General features: G+C 38.4%; 1 protein-coding gene across 3 annotated transcripts in view; it reads left to right on the top strand.

The window, feature by feature from the left end:
- SLC39A8 (solute carrier family 39 member 8) overlaps positions 1 to 20,869 on the top strand; it is a 66,746-nt gene that overhangs the window by 37,935 nt on the left and 7,942 nt on the right. For all 3 annotated transcript variants that reach the window (XM_020988298.2, XM_078148785.1, XM_020988299.2), the window contains exon 6: positions 1,036 to 1,206. In XM_020988298.2, coding sequence (XP_020843957.1) covers positions 1,036 to 1,206 — 171 coding nt within the window. The remainder of the gene's footprint in view (positions 1 to 1,035; positions 1,207 to 20,869) is intronic.

Raw genomic sequence — 20,869 nt, forward strand, 5'->3', positions numbered from 1 at the left:
TAAAATTGTCCTCTCAGCTTTTCCTGATGCTGACTTCCCACCAGTATCATGTTCTCTCTGAGTAGTTTGTGGCATTTCTCTCAGATGGTAGATTATTGATTATCAGTGGATTATTATGATCCGATAAGCTTTTACTTCAAACAGCAAGTTTCACTAATCACAGCTTAGGAAAAACTTTTCCAGGATTTACATCTCAAACTTAAATTTGTCTTGGTATAAGAAAACAAATCGTTAGAGATTATTTCTATGTACTTGCAAATTCTCAGCGAGACAAAATCCAAATAAGCTTTTTGGCAAATTTACACATTGAAACAATAACCAACAATAGCCTAATTATTTTAGCAGTAATCAAATTATGAAAAGTTGCTTGACATAACTGATACAAAAAATTCACCAATTTGAAACTTGAAACAAACCTGTTACTAATCAGGTGACTTCAGTTTCGTTAAATGCATTTCCAAATTACTTTATACAGAGAATTAACATCTCATCATTAATAGTTAAAACTACAACTTCAAAAGAATATGCTTACCCAAGTTTGGAGGCCAGCTTCTTTACCTTGAGCAGGATGGGCTGAACCTGGGTGATGCTTCCAGGCAAAGGCTGCCCCAGGGCCCAAGGCCATTGCCAGTGGGGCACATGCTGTAGCTGTTGCCCCTCCTGCCTCCTTGCTTTCTCCAAGTTGCAGAGGGCGAATTCAAAGGTGTTGGGGGGGGGAAGAGGGTGAAACTCTCCTCTCCTATGAGAGGGATTAACAGATACTCTCTTGACTCAAGGGAAGGGAGTGACCTGGGTTGTAAGGAAGTGTTTCAAAACTCTTTAATGATTGATCACAAAACCTCCAGATTTTAAGAATCTAAGACAAATTTGTATATTTTAAAAGATTATATTTAACATATATATGTATATAAAACAAATACATGAATTTCTCCCACTTGTGAATAGAAAGTAGACGCCTTTCCATTTGTTTACTTGTTTTGATCAACCTGTATCTTGATCTCTGAAATGTGTATTTTTCTATTTTTTCCACTGCAGAATGATCATGCTCACTTTGGAAAGGAGGACTTCTTTCCTTCCCAAGAAAAAGCAAATTCCCCAGGCCCCAAAGTGCCTGCCATCAATGGAGTCAAATGTTATGCAAATCCAGCAGTAACACAGCCTAATGGCCATCTCCATTTTGATAATGTCAGCATAGTTTCTGTCCAGGTATGATGATTCTTTTTTTTTTTTGTTTAATTTACTGTATTCTTTCTGCCATGTAAGGCTATTTGGAAGCCTAGCTAGTTTTGCTCTATTTTTGAAGATCAGTCTGATTCCTTATGAAAATATATCAATGAATTTATTATTTACCTGAATGCTTTCTTTCCCTTTCCATAGATGTGACTATTCTTAATCCTCCAAGGAAGAGAGGAGAGTTGAGGAATTATGGACACTTGAGTTCTGACTCACTGACAATATGCATTATCTTTCAGATTATCACTTCTTTATTGAGGAAGGGTGACTTTATTATAAGTGGTAGAGTTAATCAAAATCTTTCTTAACACTTCTGTAACAATTCTCCAATGCCTAGAGCTAAAGTCTACTTTGGTTGATTGAGAGAACAAGTGGAAGAATGAGATGATTTAAAAATTGAAAGAAGGGCTTTGTTTATGCCTGTAAGTGTCCTTTGCTATTTCAGGTTGGGTTTAAAGCACCTTTGGTCTAGAGAGATAGCTGCTGCAGCCCCAGACCACTGTTTATATGCTTCAGCAGAGGTGCACGCACATTTGTGTGGGGAGGAGGAGAGGGATTAATAATATCTTTGTAACCCTTTCTTTGGGTCAGAAGAAGGTCCAAAGCAGGGCTCCTGGACCCCTTTGGGAGTGTGGGGGAAGCATATGGACCCCATTTTCAGCATAATATTTGTAAAAGCATAAAATGAAATGTATAGGATTATAGAGGAAACCAATTATGTTGAAATATAATTATCAAAATATTTTTTAAAAAGTTCATGGGCCTCAGGTTAAGAACTTCTGATTTAGATAATGAGAAAGGAGAGCAAAATGCAGCTAAGAGGGAATAGAGAAGTGCTGACTTTCCTCTCTTCCTATTAAGCTAGCAACCAGCTACTGTTTACTTCCTTTAATTTAATCATGTAGTGCCTTTGCAGAAATAAGTGTGTTTTGTTTAGAGGTTCCCTTATTGGGTAAATGGTTGCTATTTCAAAAAGGGTGGGCCAGGAAAAAATAGGTGGGGAAAATGTTGTCCTTGATTCTGGCCTCAATATGTTTGTATGAGAGGGAAAAATAAGTGATAGAAGGGATTAGGGAGTGATATGAGTGAATTTGCCTGTTAGAACCATGATGGACCCAGGTCTTACATTCATTACTGTGTTGGTGTTTGGGAATGAAGGGGAAGAAAGTAAAACTTCAGCATACAGACGTCAGAATAAACCTGAAACTGCTTTTTGTTTGACATCAGGCTACGTGGAACAGAGTACAAATTTTTTTTTAGGTGTTTGAGCTCCCCCTGGAGGAGAAAAGGAGATATGACCCAGAATAGAGTAGGACCAGCTCTGCTTTAATTGTTTTGTGGCCCTAAAGTTATGAATGCATTTTTATTGTCTTTGTTACCTGCCTCTTCTCTTCTGTGATTTCAGCAGTTGGGTAGGTAGGGAGATGGGGAATAGATTGAGTGTCCTGGTCACTCTACCCCCCATTAATTTTAGTAATTACTGCTGTTATTTTAAAACAAAGGAATTTGTTACATTGAACAATTTGCTAATAATCAATAAGCATTTATTAAGCACCTCCTATAGGGTAGATACTGTGTTAGGTAGAGGGATAGGAAAATAAAAAAAAAAGAAACAGTATCTGCCCTCAATGAGCTTACATTCTATTTGAGGAAACAATAATTAAAAAAAAATAAATTCTAGCCTATTTGAGAAGTAGATTGTTATACTTTTTTATTAATGGAAAAGTGAGGCAGTACAGCTGCAGATGTCCTCTAGAATTTAGCTGTCTGCAGAATTTGGTGGTTTGCCTCTTTATTTGGCGGTAAACTGATTTATGTTCAGCAGTATTATTTCTCCTTACATGAGTTACCAGCAGTTTTTGCATCTGTCATATTTGGAAAGTCTCTTAAATTTCTCAGTCACATCTTGGATACATACCCTCAGAAGGGTTGTTCGTCTCTGGCCAATAGCTGCCTCAGTAGATCTTGGAAAGGCATTCATCAAATCCCGCTCCTTGCGGGATCGTTAGCAGACGACCCTTCTGATAGTGCTGCCTGTGGATTCCCCACCTCACGCACTAGAGCAAAGGAGGTGACTCTCTTCTTGGAGAGGGACTGCTTCATACTTATGACATACCTGTGATCTGTTCTTGAGCTCACCAATCTCCCATTCTATAAGTGAACTTTTCACTTATAGAAAGTAGAGAAAAATTCCCTTTGCCTGGTATTCAAAACTCTCCCAGGATTTGCCTCAAATCTACCATTCTAGACTTTTCCTACCACTTACATGAACCTTAGATATCAGCCCATCTGATCATCCCAAATGTTCCTTCTACTTTTCCAACTTCATGGCTATGATAAAATAATTTTCTCTGCCTGGAGCACCCTTTTCTAATAAGTGCCTATTTTGAAATCTGCCCATTCTTCGTGTTGTCTTGCCTGATCAGTCCTAATGGGAAACAGTCTGTGTGTCCATAGAATTCAGCTTGTATCCCTCATATGGTACTTAGCACATACTGTGTTGCATTGTAGTTAAACGTGATCCTTAACTCCCTTCCTAGTATATAAACTTGAGGGCAAGGAAGATTTTTGGTACACCTTCGTATTCCTCCCATCACTTTGTGCATGGCTGGTACAGAGAATTTATTCAAAAATGTGTTGAATTTGTGGTTCTTCATGGTGTTGGATTTTAAATGTTGTGATTTTCCTTTCTTATTATAGATAAATGATTTTTTAAATCATTTTAATCATTTATTTACAGATAAATAACTTACAGTTATGGAATGAACTCTCATAAGGCAACATTTTTTTAATCTCTAATTCGAAATTCTTCCTCATGTTGTACTGAGGTTCTCTTATTTCTATTTGAGTCTTACAGAATTTTCTGGCCTCCTTCAGTAATTCTCTGCTTGGCATTCCCTTCTTTTGGTTTCATGATCCTTTTGTGCCCATAATTACCTAAATGGGCAGCTAGGTGTTGCAGTGGGTAGAGTACTAGGCCTGGAGTCACGAGGACTCATTTTCTTGAGTTCAAGTCTGGCCTCAGACACTAGCTTTGTGACCCTGGGTGAGTCACTTAACCATGCTTGTCTCAGTTTCCTCATCTGTAAAATGAGCTGGAAAAGGAAATGGCAAACCACTCCAGAATCTTTGCTGAGAAAACCCCAAACGGAGTCATGAAGAGTTGGACGCAGCTGAACAAGAACAACAACAATTAGCTAAATCCTAACCAAGTAGGGTCAGTTTTTAAAGCCCCAGATACTGGCCGCTGGCCTGATGCTTTCTTCAACTGAGAGCTACCCTGAGATTCCCTTTGATAGCAACTAAACTCACCTAGAAGAATGCTTTTCTTATAAACCAGCCAGAAGGTATTACCTCTTAAACCATAATCTGCTTTATGGTACTTTTCTGGGAATCAGGGAAAGTCCCAAATGTCAGGCAAAGAAGCTCAGATTCAGTAGCTTCTAGGGCTTTCTGAATTTTGCATTAGTGTTATTTTCCTAGAAGAGAGTAACACAGGGTACTTCAATGAGACTTGATTCCATCAGTGTGGGTAGTCCTCCCTCCAACATCAATTACAACCTGCCCAAGTATCCTCATTTTAAAAAATGGTTTATTGTCCATATGTCTCCCACCACACACCCCTCCCCCCCAATAAATCTGCAGTTATATGGTACAATGGATAGAGCACTAGACTTGAATTCAAGAAAACTTGAGATCTAGTCCTGCCCCAGACATTTACTAGCTATGGGATCCTGAGCAAGTCACTTAACCTGGGCCTATTTTGTCAAATATACAGTGGGATTGGACTTGATGGCCTCAGAGGCCTCTTTTACCTCTAAATCTATGACCCTATGAAATTGGATCAACCTAATACATTGGAGGCCTTTCCCTAGTTCTTATACTATTTCATGGATAATTGTGCAGGACTTGGGCTTGGCCCTCTGTAATCTCTCCCTATTGTTACTTGGCTGACTCATTTCCTTTGCTGGTCAACCATTCATGGCCTTGATGATTTTTGTTACATCACTTCTCAAATACAAATCATTGTCGACGATATGCTGAGGCCCACATCCATCATATGTCTCTCTACTTCTTTCTGCATGGTAATGCAGAAAATTCAGACATTGTTCATTCCCTTCCTTCTCTGCTTATTTCCCAGTATTACCCTTTTGCTACATCACACAAAATCTGAAATTTTCCTGAAAAAAGCTCTGAGCTCTCCAGACATGAAAATAACCTTCAGATGGTAAAGAAGGGCGGTACCATTCTTTTCTTTCAGATGCAAGGAGAGTGAATCAGAAGTCTGAAACATTTGCTGTCGTTGAATGGAATATAACTTTTGAGACCAATTTAATTTGCCATTTGCATGATAACGTTGCCAACCTTTGCCCTGCTGATCTTCTATGAGAATCTTGGAGTTATGTCATGCTCTCTCTGTGAGGCTAGCACAACTGTCAAAGTCTGACACATCCATTTCATTTGAAAGCATTAAAAATGAGTGTGAAGTCTTAAGCAGGCAGAGAGAATATTTGATTGTAGTACTATTGAATTAATTGGGACACAAGCTACCACCTTTTAAAAATTAAGGGTCACAGTTGTTATAATTACTGATAATTTTAGTCCCAGAATTCATATTTAACAACCATTTATTAAGCACCTATTCTGTAGTAGGTGATGGGGTACCAAGATTGATAAAACTAGCTATCCTCTCAAGGAAGTTACAATCTAAACAGTTGAATGATGGGCTTAAATTGTCATTCTGCATCCATGTGTTTGCCACCATGGAAGTGCAACCTTCATGTTAGATAAGTTTTGGGTTATTGGCTGCCCTTTTTCAATAGAATCTGTGTCTATGGCTGCTCCATTGCTCTTTGCTTTATATTCACCAAATTTCTAATTTGAATAAATCTCTGAAACTAGAAAATAATTGAAAATGACACCTAGACTGTCCATTTTGGGGACCCCTCTACTCCAAAAATTACATAGCGAAATCCAGGTCATTTACTGCTTAGTATTTTAAGACACTTTAAGATTTATGTTAGTTGACTGTTCATTTCGGTAATTCTCATGGATAAAGTAACACTAAGATCTCAAAAATTCTTGCTTTTCTGCTTGACATGTGCCCTCCTGATGCTGTATACCAATACCCCTGTTGCTTTCCCTCCTGCCTCATTTCTACTTCTTGTTCAAAAACTGGTCATCAAATCATTACCATTGCTACTGTGGAAGGGATCCCAATCTACTGACCTGTGACTCCATTTAGAATCTTAGTTGTTGGCTCCTTTCTTGGCTACCACTCCTTGCTCACACATAACTAGCCGTGTCAATCTTGTCCCTCGAGAGTCCTGATCCCACTGTACCTTGCTTTTCCATTGTACCCTCTGGAAGTCTAGCATGCATCTGCAGGAATATGTGCATGTAATAACTTGTTTGCAATATGATACTATATGGTTATATGATGCAATATTATGTCATCAAAATTTCAATGCAGGGAAAAACCCCACAAATTTACAAAAATTATTAAATTTAAGATGTGCCATTTTTAAAAAAAAGTATTTTTTTTCAAATGATGCAAATTTTAAAACCTACTAAAGGATTAAAGATTTCCTTGCATCTGAAAGAAAAGAATGGTACCGCCCTTCTTTACCATCTGAAGGTTATTTTCATGTCTGGAGAGCTCAGAGCTTTTTTTAAGAAAATTTCAGATTTTTTGTGATGTAGCAAAAGGGTAATACTGGGAAATAAGCAGAGAAGGAAGGGAATGAACAATGTCTGAATTTTCTGCATTACCATGCAGAAAGAAGTGGAGAGACATATGATGGATGTGGACCTCAGCATATTGTCGACAATGATTTGTATTTGAGAAGTGATGTAACAAATAATTTTTTTTTTGGTGAGACTGTTGGGGTTAAGCGACTTGCCCAGGGTCACAGAGATGCTAGAAAAGGCTTTTGGTACAGTCTTGTTGACTGTCTGCTTTCAAAGCCCTAGACTAGCTTAGTCCCATTCCTTCCCAATAGACTGGCCATGAGACAAACCCCAACTTGGGGTTCTCTTGGCAAAGATGCCAAAGTGACTTGCCATTAAGTTCTCCAGTTCTTTTTAAAGATGAGGAAACTGAGTCAAGCAAGGTTAAGTGAATTGTCCAGGGTCACACAGCTAATAAGTGTCCAAGGCCAGATTTGAACTCCAGCAAGACTCCAGGCCCAGCATTTTATTTACTGTGCCACCTAGCTGCCCTATGAAAGGAAGTACTGAGTTCCAAAACTGGGAATCTCTCACATCTGCTTTTAACCCAGCCTGGCGTAAGGACTCAAGAAAAAAATATTTAAATGATTTAAACCTACTTTGTATAAACTATTAATTTTGATAGAAATTTTGGTTAGTATGTCAAAATCTTGAAGACCCTCTCCAATCTGAGGTGCTCAGTAGATTTGCCCAGCAGGTTGGTTGTGATGTCATGATGAGCTCATGGATTTGATTACTTTATGGACCAGTTCCATTTGGCAACTAGTGCCAGGCACTCTTGGGTACTGAGGATACAAAGAAAGAAAAAAAACAAACAAACCAGCCCCTGCCCTCAAGGAAGCTCACATTCTAGTGAGCTAGACAACATGGAAACATACTATATAATTTGAGGCGGGAGAAAATACTAACAACTAAAGGAGATTAGGAAAGGTTTTTCAGAGAGGTTGCACCTGAGATGATCTATGAAGGGTGCTGATTTCAGGCATGCGGGAAAACACACAGCATGTCGGCAAGCTGGAATAGAGAGTATATGAAATAACTTTGGAAATGTAGGGTGGAACTCTATGCCAATCTGAATTGTATTTCATCCTAAACTCCTAGTATGTCTTATCCTAGGGGCAGTTGAGAGCCACTGAAGCTTCTTGGGGAGGGAAGCATCATGGTCAGGCATGAGTTTTAGAATGATTTTTCTGGCAACTCTGCAAATGGTAGATTAGAAAAGAGAGAGACTGAAAGTAAGGAATCTAATTATGAGACTTTTACAGTAGTCCAGGAAAGAGGTGACCAGTGCCTGAACTTGGATGGTGACCCTGTTGGCGGACATAAAATATATTTTGGAGGCAGAACTGACAAGGTTTGGCAGCTAACTGGATAGAAGGGGTGAAGGAGAGGGAAGAATTAAGGGTGAATCTGAGTATGACCCTGGGTGACTAGGAGGATAGAGGTCATCTCAACATAAATAAGGAAATTTGGGGTGTGTGTGTATGTGTGTGTGTGTGTGTGAGAGAGAGAGAGACACACACACACACACACACACAGAGAATATATAATGGACTCTGTTTTGAATATGATTAATTTGAGATGCTCATGGGATATTCAGGTGGAACTGTCTGGTAGCCAGTTAATGACAGATTGAAGTTCAGCAAAGCAGTTAGGATTGGATATAGATTTTTTTTTTAGTCATCTGTATAAAGGTGATAATTAAACCCATGGGAATTGGGGGAGGGGAAGAGGATTGTCTAACACAGAGCCTTGGGGAACAACAGCATTGATGGAGCAGGATATGGGTGATGATCTAGCAAAAAGAGGCTGAGAAGCACCAGGAAGATAGCTAAGGACAGAAAGCAGCATTTTCAAGCTGAGGGAGGACATGGAATATGCAGAAGGAGAGGGTGGCCAACAGTATTAAAAGTTCCAGGGAGAGGTTGGGAAGAATGAGGATTCAGAAAAGACCATCTGTCAATAGGGGAGTTTGTTTTGCTTGACTCTGTGTATTTGTCACAAAGGTTTTGCCTTCTTTCCCCCAACTTGGGGTGAGAGGCTAGGAATAAGCTCAGAATTAAAAAAAAATTAAAAGAACAAAAATGAAAGAAAAGGCCACCTGATCTAGCAATTAAGGGATGATTGGTTAACCTCTCTAACACCATACTCTTCGGGATATTAGCTGGCAAATGGTCATGAGGGAATCTAGGTCAAACTGAGTCAAAGACTTAGAATAAATGCAGCAATATTAAAAGAAATAAATAATATCCCTACTGATACTGAATCATCAGCACCATTATTACATAGGGGATTTTGTTTCTTTCTCTTTTAATTCGGCACCATAGTGAGAAATATGAGATTGTCCAAAATATGGCTTTTCTTTGTCCTCCGCTATTTGCTTATTCTTTTATATTAATTCAGTGCTATATTCTTTACATGCTACACCTTGCAGTTTTGAGATACTGGATCAAGACCCTGGTGAGTGATTTTAACTTAATGGCTTGCATGAAATGGAAAGTTACTCATGTCCAGATTGTTTTACTGTTTTAATGAGTGATAAAGACCATGGCACAGGTGAAGTGCTGGCCGTCAGAGTGTGTACTATCATTCATATTCTCTATTTGAGGTTACTCTGGGAAAGAAAGTCCTGCAAATAAAAAGATACTCACAGTTACGAATTAGGTGTGGTGCAGCCTACACACCATTTGCTTTTGGAACTATGTAATAAGATATTATTACATATGTGAAATGTTTTTATGTCTAAGGATAAAAGTCTGGACTCTATATATCCTTCTCATAGCTGGAGTGCTTTGGTTGGTAATGTTAGTGACTATTCTAAGGATTTGGAGTACTTGGAGGCTAAATTAATTGCTTACTCTTAATAAATTAACGTAAAGGTTAGCACCGGGATCGTTGATTGGCTGGTGAAATTTGTATTAACATTCGCCACAGTGACCCTGCTTTTAGATAGATCCTTCTGCAGGACTCTCTATCCAATTACCTGAATAAATACAAAATTGTTTTAATTAAGTGGCAAAGTCATGTGCCTTAAAGCTGTTCTCTAGGTTTAGTCAGTGGCTTGGACACTCACCAATTTAAGGGAAAGAACTTTGTTTAGAGACTCTTTTCCTTCTCTGAGTCTTCATTTCTGCTCATTGTTCATGTTATGAGGTCATCGCTACATTAAATATCAAAAAGAGTGCAATTTCTTTGTTTAAAAACGTTTTATTTATTCTACTTTTTCCTCGCCACTTTCCAATCTACCTCACCCCCCACCTGCCTATTCCAAATCAAACTCTTTCTTTATAACAAAATACGGTTAAGCAAAACAAACACAATACGTTGGCCATGTCTGAACATGTGTGCTTCTGAGATATGTCTGTATGTGTATATAGATGTAGGTAATATGTGTGTGTATGTAGGTGTATGCGTGTATGTATGTGTGTATGTATTACTGAGCATCTTTCTTTTGGGTATAAATCAAAGCACTTTTGTAAGTGTTGCCTCATAAAATCTATGTAGCAACTTTACTAATGACCCATTTTATAGCTTGGAAAACTTAGAAGATTGTGTTTTTCCAAGGTCACTGGATGACTGCAGTCTCCAACCTGGCTTTCTGGTGTTTTGTGGTCCCTCTGTGTTGTGAAACAACTTCTTCTCTGGGTACTGGTATATGGTTCAAAGGTGACCTTGTGATTCTTAGTAAATATTTATTAAGCACTATGCTAAGCATCTGGGATAAAAAGCAAGGTAAGAGACAGGCCCTGCTCTCAAGGAGCTCGTAGCCTAATGGGGGAGACTCCATGCAAATATCTGAGTATAACTGAACTATACAGAGGAGAAATTTGAACTAGGTACTAGGATTAAGGAGGATCAGGAAAGGCTTCCTAGAGAAGGTGGGATTTTTGCTGGGATTTGAGGGAAGACAGAAGGCAGAGATGAGGAGGGAGTGTTAGTATGAGTGTGAGGAGTATCTTGACACATGGTATTTTGACCCCAGAAGCTAGTACAGAGCCCGAAATGTAGTAGATACCTAGCAAATGCTTGTTGCTTGTTTGCTAGGCTGGCTCATTACAAGAAGGTTGGACGCCAGAAGATTCTTCCCTCTCCTGCCCCATGTTGGCCACAAGTTATGAGACCAACACTAAAAGCTGTGTTGGATGAGGGAATACCCACAGTGGTCATGGATTTTAGCTTTTGATTTCATCTAGTCTTCATTTTACAGATGAAGCTCAGAGCTCTTACCCAAGGCCACATAGTTAATTGGTGAAGCCAGTTTTCAGTCCCAGAACCTTTGACACCAAAGTCATCGCTTTTTTCACATAAGGAAATCCTGTTGCCAGCTAAGTACTGAAGCAGTGAAGAAGTAACCCTGGAAATAATAATAAAGCACAGAAATAAAGTGGATCTGGTACAGAAGAAACTATGAGTTGGAGCCAAGGTGTGTCCCCAAGGGGGTCAATGGCTTTGAATGCTTCAGAACATTATTGCCTTGCAGTATTGGAATCCTAACATCCACATAAGGATTGTTTGGGGTTTAGGAAGCAGAACTCTGAATCATGTACTCTGGTGGGTTGTTATATTTGATATTTGAGAAGATTCCCTCCACCTCTACATTACTTAGCTTAACTTGTCTCCTTTGAAAGGATGTGTAGCATGGTAGATAGAGAGCTGACTTTGGAGTCAGGGAGATCTGGGTTCAGGTTCCGTTTCTGGCTCTGTGATCCCAGGCGAGTCACTTAACCTCTCAGTGAGACAGGCAACAGTATGGCACTATTCAGAGCCGGTGCCAGTCTGCATTGATAGAGAGAACTTCCTCATCCAGGTTACCTTGCTCCAAAGAAATCACAGGGCAACTCATTTAAAAAACAAGCCAACAAACAAAAAAACCCACCCAAAATTCCAACCGATGACAATTAGTCTTCATTGTGAATTGGAAATTCATTTCACAAATCTGACACGGTTCTGGAACCTTAGGATGGGCAGGATTTCCTGTTCTGTCCTGTAATCTCTCTCTGTTTCTCAGACTCTGTCCTCCTCAAACAATCCCATTATTGTTAACAAATATCACCATTATTCTCCTGCCTGTTAGTGCTATTTTCTTTCTCTTCTTGGTCCCACTGTTTCTTCCTACAAACCTTTGAGCCAGCTGTTAACCACTTGTCACTTCTCTCTTTTGCTACCTCTATATTACTATATATAGCTCTATGTAGATATGTTTATGTAGTGTGTGTATATATCCTCTTATGTGCGTAAGATTCATATATACGTTTATAGCTGCATATACATGTGCATATACAGATCACATTACTGACTCACAATGAGATGGTCATGCTTGGAAATATTTTAGTAGTAGTGGTGATGGTTATATACTGTTGCATTCTATTCTTATATGAAATGTCTTTGGGATGTTTGGCTGTTATTTGAGATTCAGTTTTTGGTCATTTGGGAGAAACTAGAATGGGGCAGCTATGTGGCACAGTAGATAGAGCACCAGAACTGAAATCAGGAAGACTCATCTGCCAGAGTTTAAATCTGGCCTCAGATACTATCTGTGTGACCTTGGGCAAATCACTTAACCTTGGTTGCCTCAGTTTCCTCATCTGTCAAATGAGCTGGAGAAGGAAATGGCAAACCATGCCAGTATCTTTGCCAAGAAAATCCCAAATGAAGAGTCAGACGTGACTGACCCACAACAACAACAAAGAATGAAGTGAATTGGTCCATGGGACAATCAGATCTATGAACGCTGGCCTTATTAATGTAGTGGCTCACCAAGTCCCAGGCATTCTAGACCACTTCTAGTTGCCTTTCTTTCTTTAGTCCTTCCCCGACTTCAACATGCTTTATGCAGGGAAAAAAATCATCTTTATCAGACCAGTAAAAGTTTGATTTTCTACAAGCCTTTGTTATCAGCCATTCTGGGTAGCTGAGATTTCCAGACAGGTGGATATTAGCTCTAAAAATTTTACATTAAAAAAAAATGTACATCTAAGAGGCACTTTTATTGCTTTTTAAATGTAATATATTGACTCTAATTTGGACGTTCGTTGATGGCTCGTGGTCTTCTTGAGGAATACTGCACATCCTTGGCATTATTTTTTCATTTGTAACCTCTTTTGACAGTACAAGCCACCCAGACATAGGTATCCTCTATTGACACATGGACTAGAGATGACTCCTTGTCCCCGAAGACTGGCAATCTATTCTGTCTTATGTCTTTTTGTTGCTGTCTCTTGCCTGCTGTCAGAGTATCAGTTATTTGCTGTCCTCACCGTTGCTTCTTATTACAGATGCTGCTTCTATTTAATTTTTAATCTCCTTCACTTTTCTCTTTTCTCTTCTCTTTTTGTTTTCTTGTATCTAATTTATAGTTGGCTTTTTTTATGTGTCTCAACTTTTGTTTGAAAAGCCTCCTCTTCCATGGACATTCTCAGTAATGGTAGCACTCCGTTTGGACCAAACTAACTGCAGAGTACCGGAGTGTGGTCTTTGGCTCTGCGTTTCCTTGGCAGCGATCATTTGTTACTGACTGCCCATGGACTGCTGCTTCACTGACTACAAGATTCCTTCTCTACTCCCAGCCCCAAACTTGAACCCCTTCTTCCTGGCCACTTCTAGGTCTAGCCCTCTTCTGCATGACTAGCTTCCAGAAAGTTAAAGTTTTATTCTATTTTTATAGCACTCTTCCTTCTTAAAATACCGCAGTTGTTCCTGGTTAACTTAAACCAAATGAAAACTGCCCTTCGGCTTATAGACCCTTTTTAAGTAAGGTTAACCTACTTGTGCATAGAGTCACAGGCCCTGGATTCAAATCCCAGCTTTTTGTCTCCTTAAATCATTAAATTCTTTGTGCTCCATTCTGTTTTTCAGGTAATCTACTTCTTTGGGTCATTTTTTCCATCTTTTGTTTTAACATTCTTCTAATTTTTTTCTGAAGAGTTCTAATTTCATTTTTTTAGATATCGCTTCATTTCTTTCATACACTCTTGGGAGTCTTTGTGGCCAAACTTTTCTCTTTAATCAGGCTCTACTTTTATTTCTTGTGGAGTTACTCTCTTCTTCTGCCTTCAGCTTTGGGTCTCCCCTTCACCTATACGATTTCTTCATGCACTTGGGAGTTTTCTTCTGTTTACTTGTGTCTCTTGCCTCAGCTCCAAGCTCTGTCCCCTTGTACCCTCTTAGATGAATCCCTGGTCTTATCCATGCTGCAGCCTGGGTGGGGTATTTGGTTCCTGGTTCTCTTTCTTACCCTTTCTCACAGTCCTGGCCTGGATAGGGAGCAGGAATTGCCAGTTTGCTGCAGTCCCTTTCTTGTGCAATTTCTGTCTTCTGGTAGGCCAACCTAGATGACATTGTTGGCTCCATCTGTCTCTTCCTTAGACAATCACCACCTGGGAATTCCCTTTGTCTTCTATGGAGTATCAAGAGATCACTGTGATTTCAGTCTTCCAGGAGAGCCCTAGGGACACCTTTCCTCACCTAGTCTCCTTAATCCTCTGGTGTTGATGGAAGAGCTTACTGGTATTACCTTTTGGGTTGATTGCTTCTTCTAGCTACTCCTTTAATTTTGCCTGGAGAATCTCTCAGGGGAGCTAGATGTCACTGTAACCTTTTAACATGGTTCTCCCTGGCGTAGCTGAAAGTATACTGTAGGCTCTTTTAATTTATTAATTAATTATTTAAGCCAGGGCAGGGTTTTAGGAGGTACAAGTAGCACTTGTTTTGAATTCTTTTGAGCTTTGTTAGGAACTCATTTATAATCCACTGAATACAATCTTCATAAGTTCTTGGAGGTCTGACCTCTCAGTGCCAATATGAGTTGAATGAAAAGGGGAGTTTGGAAATAGGTTTTTTATAAGAAGTAATATTCTGTTTCCTGTATGTGCCAGAGTACTCATTATTTTCACCCACAGAGAGTATAGGCTTCCTTTCAAAAGTAGTTCAAGTAGATGGTCCATTAGGAGAACTGTAAATATTTAATTTGGTTTGTACTTTTAAATTCCACCAACAGTGTTAATTTAAACTGTGAGGACTCCTCAGGTTTCCCAAAAGTTCATTTGTATCAGGGCAGCAAAATTGTATAGTCCCCAAGTGAAAATGAAGCCTACTTGTTTTAGATCCTAAATCCTCAAGATGACGCCTCTCACATTTCAGAAAGGAAACCATTTGCCAGCCTTCTCTTAATGATTGCTTTCTTGTTAATAATTATGTTCATTAGCAAGAGTATTGGAAATGAGTGTGGGCTCCTCTTGGAACCAAATGAGTGGAAACTAAGCACAATTGACTTAAACGAGATCACATAAATTTGGAGGAAAGTTCCCTTTTTGTTTTTTCTATTTGAAATTTCATTTTGGCCACATTTGACTTTCCTGCTTATCTAGGTAATCTGGGCAAGTTTCTTAACCTACTTGGTTGTCAGTTTCCTCATTTAACATTTGAGGGCATTGGAATAGATGGCCTCTGAGCTCCCTTCCAGCTTAGCTCTATCATCTTGTGCCCCATGCCCATGCTGAATTTTTATTCAGGTTGGGAAGTACAAATCACAGCAGTATAGTACCAGTCATTTGGATTTATTGGTAAATCTACATTTAGAAATTAAGTACAAGTATAAATAATGGAAAATATGTGATGCCTTATGTTATTATTGTGAAAATGGTTTGACCTTCAGGACTCCCTGAAAGGGTTCCTGGACCACGCTTTTAGAATCACTTCCTTATATGATGGCTGTAACTCTTCAAAGTGCTTTTAAAAATCATATATATATATATATATGTATATATATGTATATATATATGTATATATATATATATATATATGTATATACGTATATGTATATATATATGTATATATATATGTGTATATATACATATATATATACACACACACACATATACACGTGTGTGTGTATGTATGTGCATATATATGTATGAATATATGTATTACAAGCAACACTTAAGCCATATTTATTCATTCATTTGATAAATATTCATAGAGTACTAGGAACTAAGGGGTTACAAAGAAGAAGAAACCCCTTGCCTTCATGAAGCTTACAGTCTAATGTACATGTGTATCATTTTTCCCATCACCAAATTACACTCAGATTTTCTACCAACACTCACTTTATCACAACTTCTTTCCGTATAAGCATGCTAAAATAATATTTTCTTTCTTTTCTTTTTTACTTTTAAAGTTCTTTCCCATTTTCCAAAGCATGTTTTACCCTTGTAGCTAGTTAATTTCCTAATCTTAATTCCTATGTATTTATGGACTTTAGAAAATCTGCTGCCTGAGAAAGTAGTTAAAGGATTATCTGCTTTGTCCTTCCCTTTGTCTTTTTCAGTTTCTCTCCTCTCTCCCATTTCAACACCCCATCTCCCCAGCTTAGTTAGAGCTTTCCATACTTTTCTTTTCTTATAATTTTGGAAGACTGGCTCCCAAATTCTGCCATATCCTCATCAGAGATGAGGTATGACTATGTCTTTCTTTTCTTTCCAATGCCTTTCCTTAGGCAGGTGCCATCTCCCTTGCCCTCTAACTAACTTTGTTAGTTTTCTTTAAAACATTCCAGGTGAAATCCATTTTACCTCACATTTTCTGCTTCCCATAATTTCTGTGAAAATTTGTTGCTATCCTTGATCTTCTGATGTGTCAATTTCTGTTTTATGGATATAGATCAATCTCCTTGGGAAGTTCTTTGTTTTAGTTTCCTTCTTTTCATTTCTCAGATCCTCAGCTTTTATCATCTTCTTTATATTTCCCTGGGTGACATATTTTGTTTGCCCAAAGAACTTTTTCCTAGTTGTACGTGCTCCTTTCCTGCCAGTCCTTCAGTTCAGTGAGTAGACCTTTGAAGTATGCCCTCCGTGTCTTGTGCTATTCTGATTTCTTCCCAGTAGAACAGCATTAAAGCATCAGAACATTTATGCATTGATTATGCCCCATCCATCTTCCTCTAGGCACAGAGCTGTATTCTGACTGTGCTTTCTGTTATTCCATAGAACCACAAAAGAAATCCCTTTTATGCAAGAAATATCAACAACACAAATTGCTTGAGTGGTCTCAACTTGTTTTAAAATAATAAAGTTCACAGCTTTGCTCTTCTTCGTACTTGTGTTTTCCTTGCTCTTTGGCCTCTTCCTCTCTCAAGTTGGTGTTTGGAATTCTCACCTATTTACGTCTGTAGAGCCGTATTTACTTCCTCTCCCCCCCTCCCCCATTTCTGTGACTTTTCAGTTGCTGTTGACTCTTGTTTCAAAGTCCTAGCATCATAGAACTAGAGTTGGGCCTTAGAGGATATCTAATCTAATTCTCCCTTCCATATTTTACAGATGAAGAAGCTGAAGCCCAGAGAATTTAAGTGGCTTGCCCAAGCTTACATATGCCACAAATTCTAACTCATGTCCACTGACTCTAAAATCTAGCCTTCTTCCCCCTGCACTGAAAAAGTTAAGAGACTGAGGAACAGTAGCAAGGTTTATTGACTTGTTAAAAGTAGTCACTGACTAGTAATAGCTCCGTGGCAGAGTTGGGATTATTCTTTTCAATCCCAGTCCTGTGACTACCCCTCCCATAACCCCACATAGAACCTTCTTACGTTATCTGGGATAGATATAAGAGCAGCAGAACTCTAAAATAAGAATTTGATTGATAGCATTAGTTAAGGGCCTATTTGCTCAGTAACAGTGACATAGTTGCCACTGAGTTATAAAACTTCTCTTTGTGAAAGATTTTTATAGTGGTTGTTGCAAACCTGTTGAAAATTTATAGCTGCTAACTTGGTCTAAGATGTCTATTAGGACTCTACACTCTTGGAGTTAATGAGAGGGATGATAAATCGACTCAATAATATCTGTGTCATTAAGAGAACTCGTGCCTGAAATATTAATTTAATTTCTTTTTCAGAATTAAAGGCATTCCAATACAGTCTCTATAGATGAGCCATTAAGTAATTGAGGTTTAGCCTTGACATCTTTTCCTAAATCACTACAGGAAGATAAACTGTTGTGAATGTGTGAACCATTTGAAAAATGAAAATCACTGTTATAATTTCAGTTAAATGTATTTTTATTTTGGAAATAAATTCTTTTAAGGTCCATTTCAAGTCCTATTTCCTTCATGCCTCCTTTCCTAACTATGCTAACCAGCATTTCAGTAGATCCAGACTCTTGTTCTATATACCGTTGTTCATGTGTGGTGTAACTGTAGTACCTGTAGACTTTCAGAAGGCAAAGGAAGGCATACTAAAGCTCTGCCCATTGGGGAGCCTTTTTAAAGTCTTGTGTGTGTGTGTGTGTGTGTGTGTGTGTGTGTGTGTGTGTGTGTGTGTGTGTAAGGCAGGAACACGTACATATTTCTACATTCTTGCCATGCCATGCTTGCATGTCTTCTCACTGGCATCTGCTGACCTTTGATAAGGGAACAAATGGCTAGGAACTCTGAGCAGGCACAAATGTTACGTAGTGGAGTGTGGGACTTTGAGAGAGAAGACTGAATTGAAATCCCGGGTCTGCTCTGTATGTGTGTGGACAAGTCACTGAAAATCCCAAGGTTTCCTCATTTATAAAATAGGGATGATGATACAGTTCTGAGGTTTTTATAAGGCTCAAATGAAGTCATGTATATAATTCTAAGAGGCTTTGGAGGTGACCACCTCATGTGTTAGGTGCACTCTTTCTTGTTAATGTCCATATCAAACCACTATATCTTATCTTGTTACCTGATTTATTGCCTTATTAATTCTCATCTCATATTCTAAGGTAGTCAAGGGGTATGTTTTGATATTTTCTCATAAAATAATAACAATGCAAAATCTCTTCTATTAATTAGTAATATCAGAGTCTCTAAAATCAAGAAACATGTATTCTTATAAGCTTTCTCTTCTTTTTCTGAAACTCCTTAGTCTTATAGGCTTAAGTAAACAACAGTGTTAACTAGCTGTATAATTTATTCATATTGTTACAAATAATACAAAGATATACTTTCATCAATTCATCAAAGTATTACAGTGAGAAAGATCATAGGCCAAAGTCACCTCTAACCATCAGGTACAACTATTAACTTCTCTTCAACTCTGGAAATAGAGTCCTACCGTTCAGCTCTTTCTGGGTGTCATTCACAGTCTCTCAAGGATTCTATCTAAGCTACATTCTCTACCATAATTGTTAAACTCTGTTCTCTCAGGAAATATCTCTTTAGAATCTTTGTCAAAGATGACACTTTAACTCTCCCAGTCTTTCAAGGAAAGAAATTCTCGTAAGAGTTTTCTCTTATTATAATCTCTTTCTAATCATGGCAGCAGTCAATCTTAAGAAGACAGTTAAGCTGCCCTTTCTCCCTTTTTGAAAATAAAGTAATAGTTTTTGTGTCCTCTATGGGAGGGGCTGTTGAAGCTGATGTTACATGATATAACTATAAAGCACTTGATAAACGTAAAGACATCCTTTGCTTAGAAAATAATTATTTTTGAGAATGAGCCATTTGAAAAATTTAATGTCAAACTTATAACCATGAGATCTGTAGGTATTTGTAATTAAAATGTACTTTAAAAAGCAAGGATGAATTTTTGGAGATGAGATTACTTCTGAGGGAGACATATAGAACCCCTTTAACTTCTAAATTTCTCTCATCTTTTCCCCTTTTCCCCTTGTTTGCTTCTCCCCATCTCCTTCTTTCTCCTCCAAGTAAGGTTTTTAGATCAGATTCGCATTTTTGAAAAATGTGTCACACTGAGGTCAAATGAGAAATGTTTTGAGTCTAGGCAACATTAAACAATTTAAAGGAAATGTTTTATTTTTAATGCATGCATTCAGGGACTGGACTGGATTGCCTTTTAAAAACCTTGGGCAGTCTTTGAAAGCAGTTTTTATCAATAGCTTCGTTGCAGTGACAAACTATCCGTAACTAAGCCCCTGATTCCTTTGAAATTAGGAGCTCAGTTACAATGAGCTTATAAAATGACATGAAAAACATGAAGAGGCCTGGGATTTCTGAGAGAAGACGAACTGAAATAAAGAGAGAAGCTCTTGTGGGGTGTTTTCACTGCCAGACATCTTAAATGTGAAACCAAAGCCCTGTGCATTTTGATCTCATCTGTGGACCTCTAATTTGTTATGATTTGATGTTTCTTTGCCTCCCTTATGTAAAGGGAGAAAAGCCCAACTTCTATGATAAGTGATATATGCTAAAATAGAAGTGTTATGTAGACAAAGACTATCTTGTATTCTTTGTATCTTTCTTCAGTGCCTAGTGAAATATTTTACACATGATTCTTATAAATTGAATAATGCAAATACATATATCCAGAAGATTAATATCATTAATGCTACTCTTCCCTGTATTATGGCACCAGATCAAGAAATGGTTCTGTCTTGTAGAACTTCTTTATTTTCAGTCCCATTAGAACATGAGACCCTTGAGGGCAAGGCTCTTTTTGCCTTTCTTTACATTGCCAGAAGTTAGCAATGTGGGCCATGGTAATTTCTTAAATGCTTGTTGACTGGCCCAATCATTATCATGTTTTTCTATAAGCTTGAACCATTATTCATCAGCATTTAGAATTTGATGAATGTTCAAAGATGGTAAACATGCTAATTCTTCAGTTTTCAACCTAATGGCCAGACTTGTTTGTTGAAAGGAAAGCCAAAAATGAACACAATTAAAGCCAAAGATGATGAGATCCTAAATAGTCATTGGTGCAAATATGGTCTCAACTAGTAGTGTTGAACTGTCTGTTGAGGTCTTGTGGAATGAATGAGTGGGTAGTCTCCTTCTAGTTCCCTCTCTTTTTTTTCTTTAATATGAGGTGATTGGGGTTAAGTGACTTGCCCACGGTCACACGCTAATGAGTGTTATATGTCTGAGGCCGGATTTGAACTTAGGTCCTCCTGACTCCAGGGCCGGTGCTTTGTCCACTGCCCCACCT

The sequence above is a fragment of the Phascolarctos cinereus genome, unplaced genomic scaffold (genome assembly GCF_003287225.1).
Source record: "Phascolarctos cinereus isolate Bilbo 61053 unplaced genomic scaffold, phaCin_HiC Scaffold_9;HRSCAF=440, whole genome shotgun sequence".
NCBI classification, from domain to species: Eukaryota; Metazoa; Chordata; class Mammalia; order Diprotodontia; family Phascolarctidae; genus Phascolarctos; species Phascolarctos cinereus.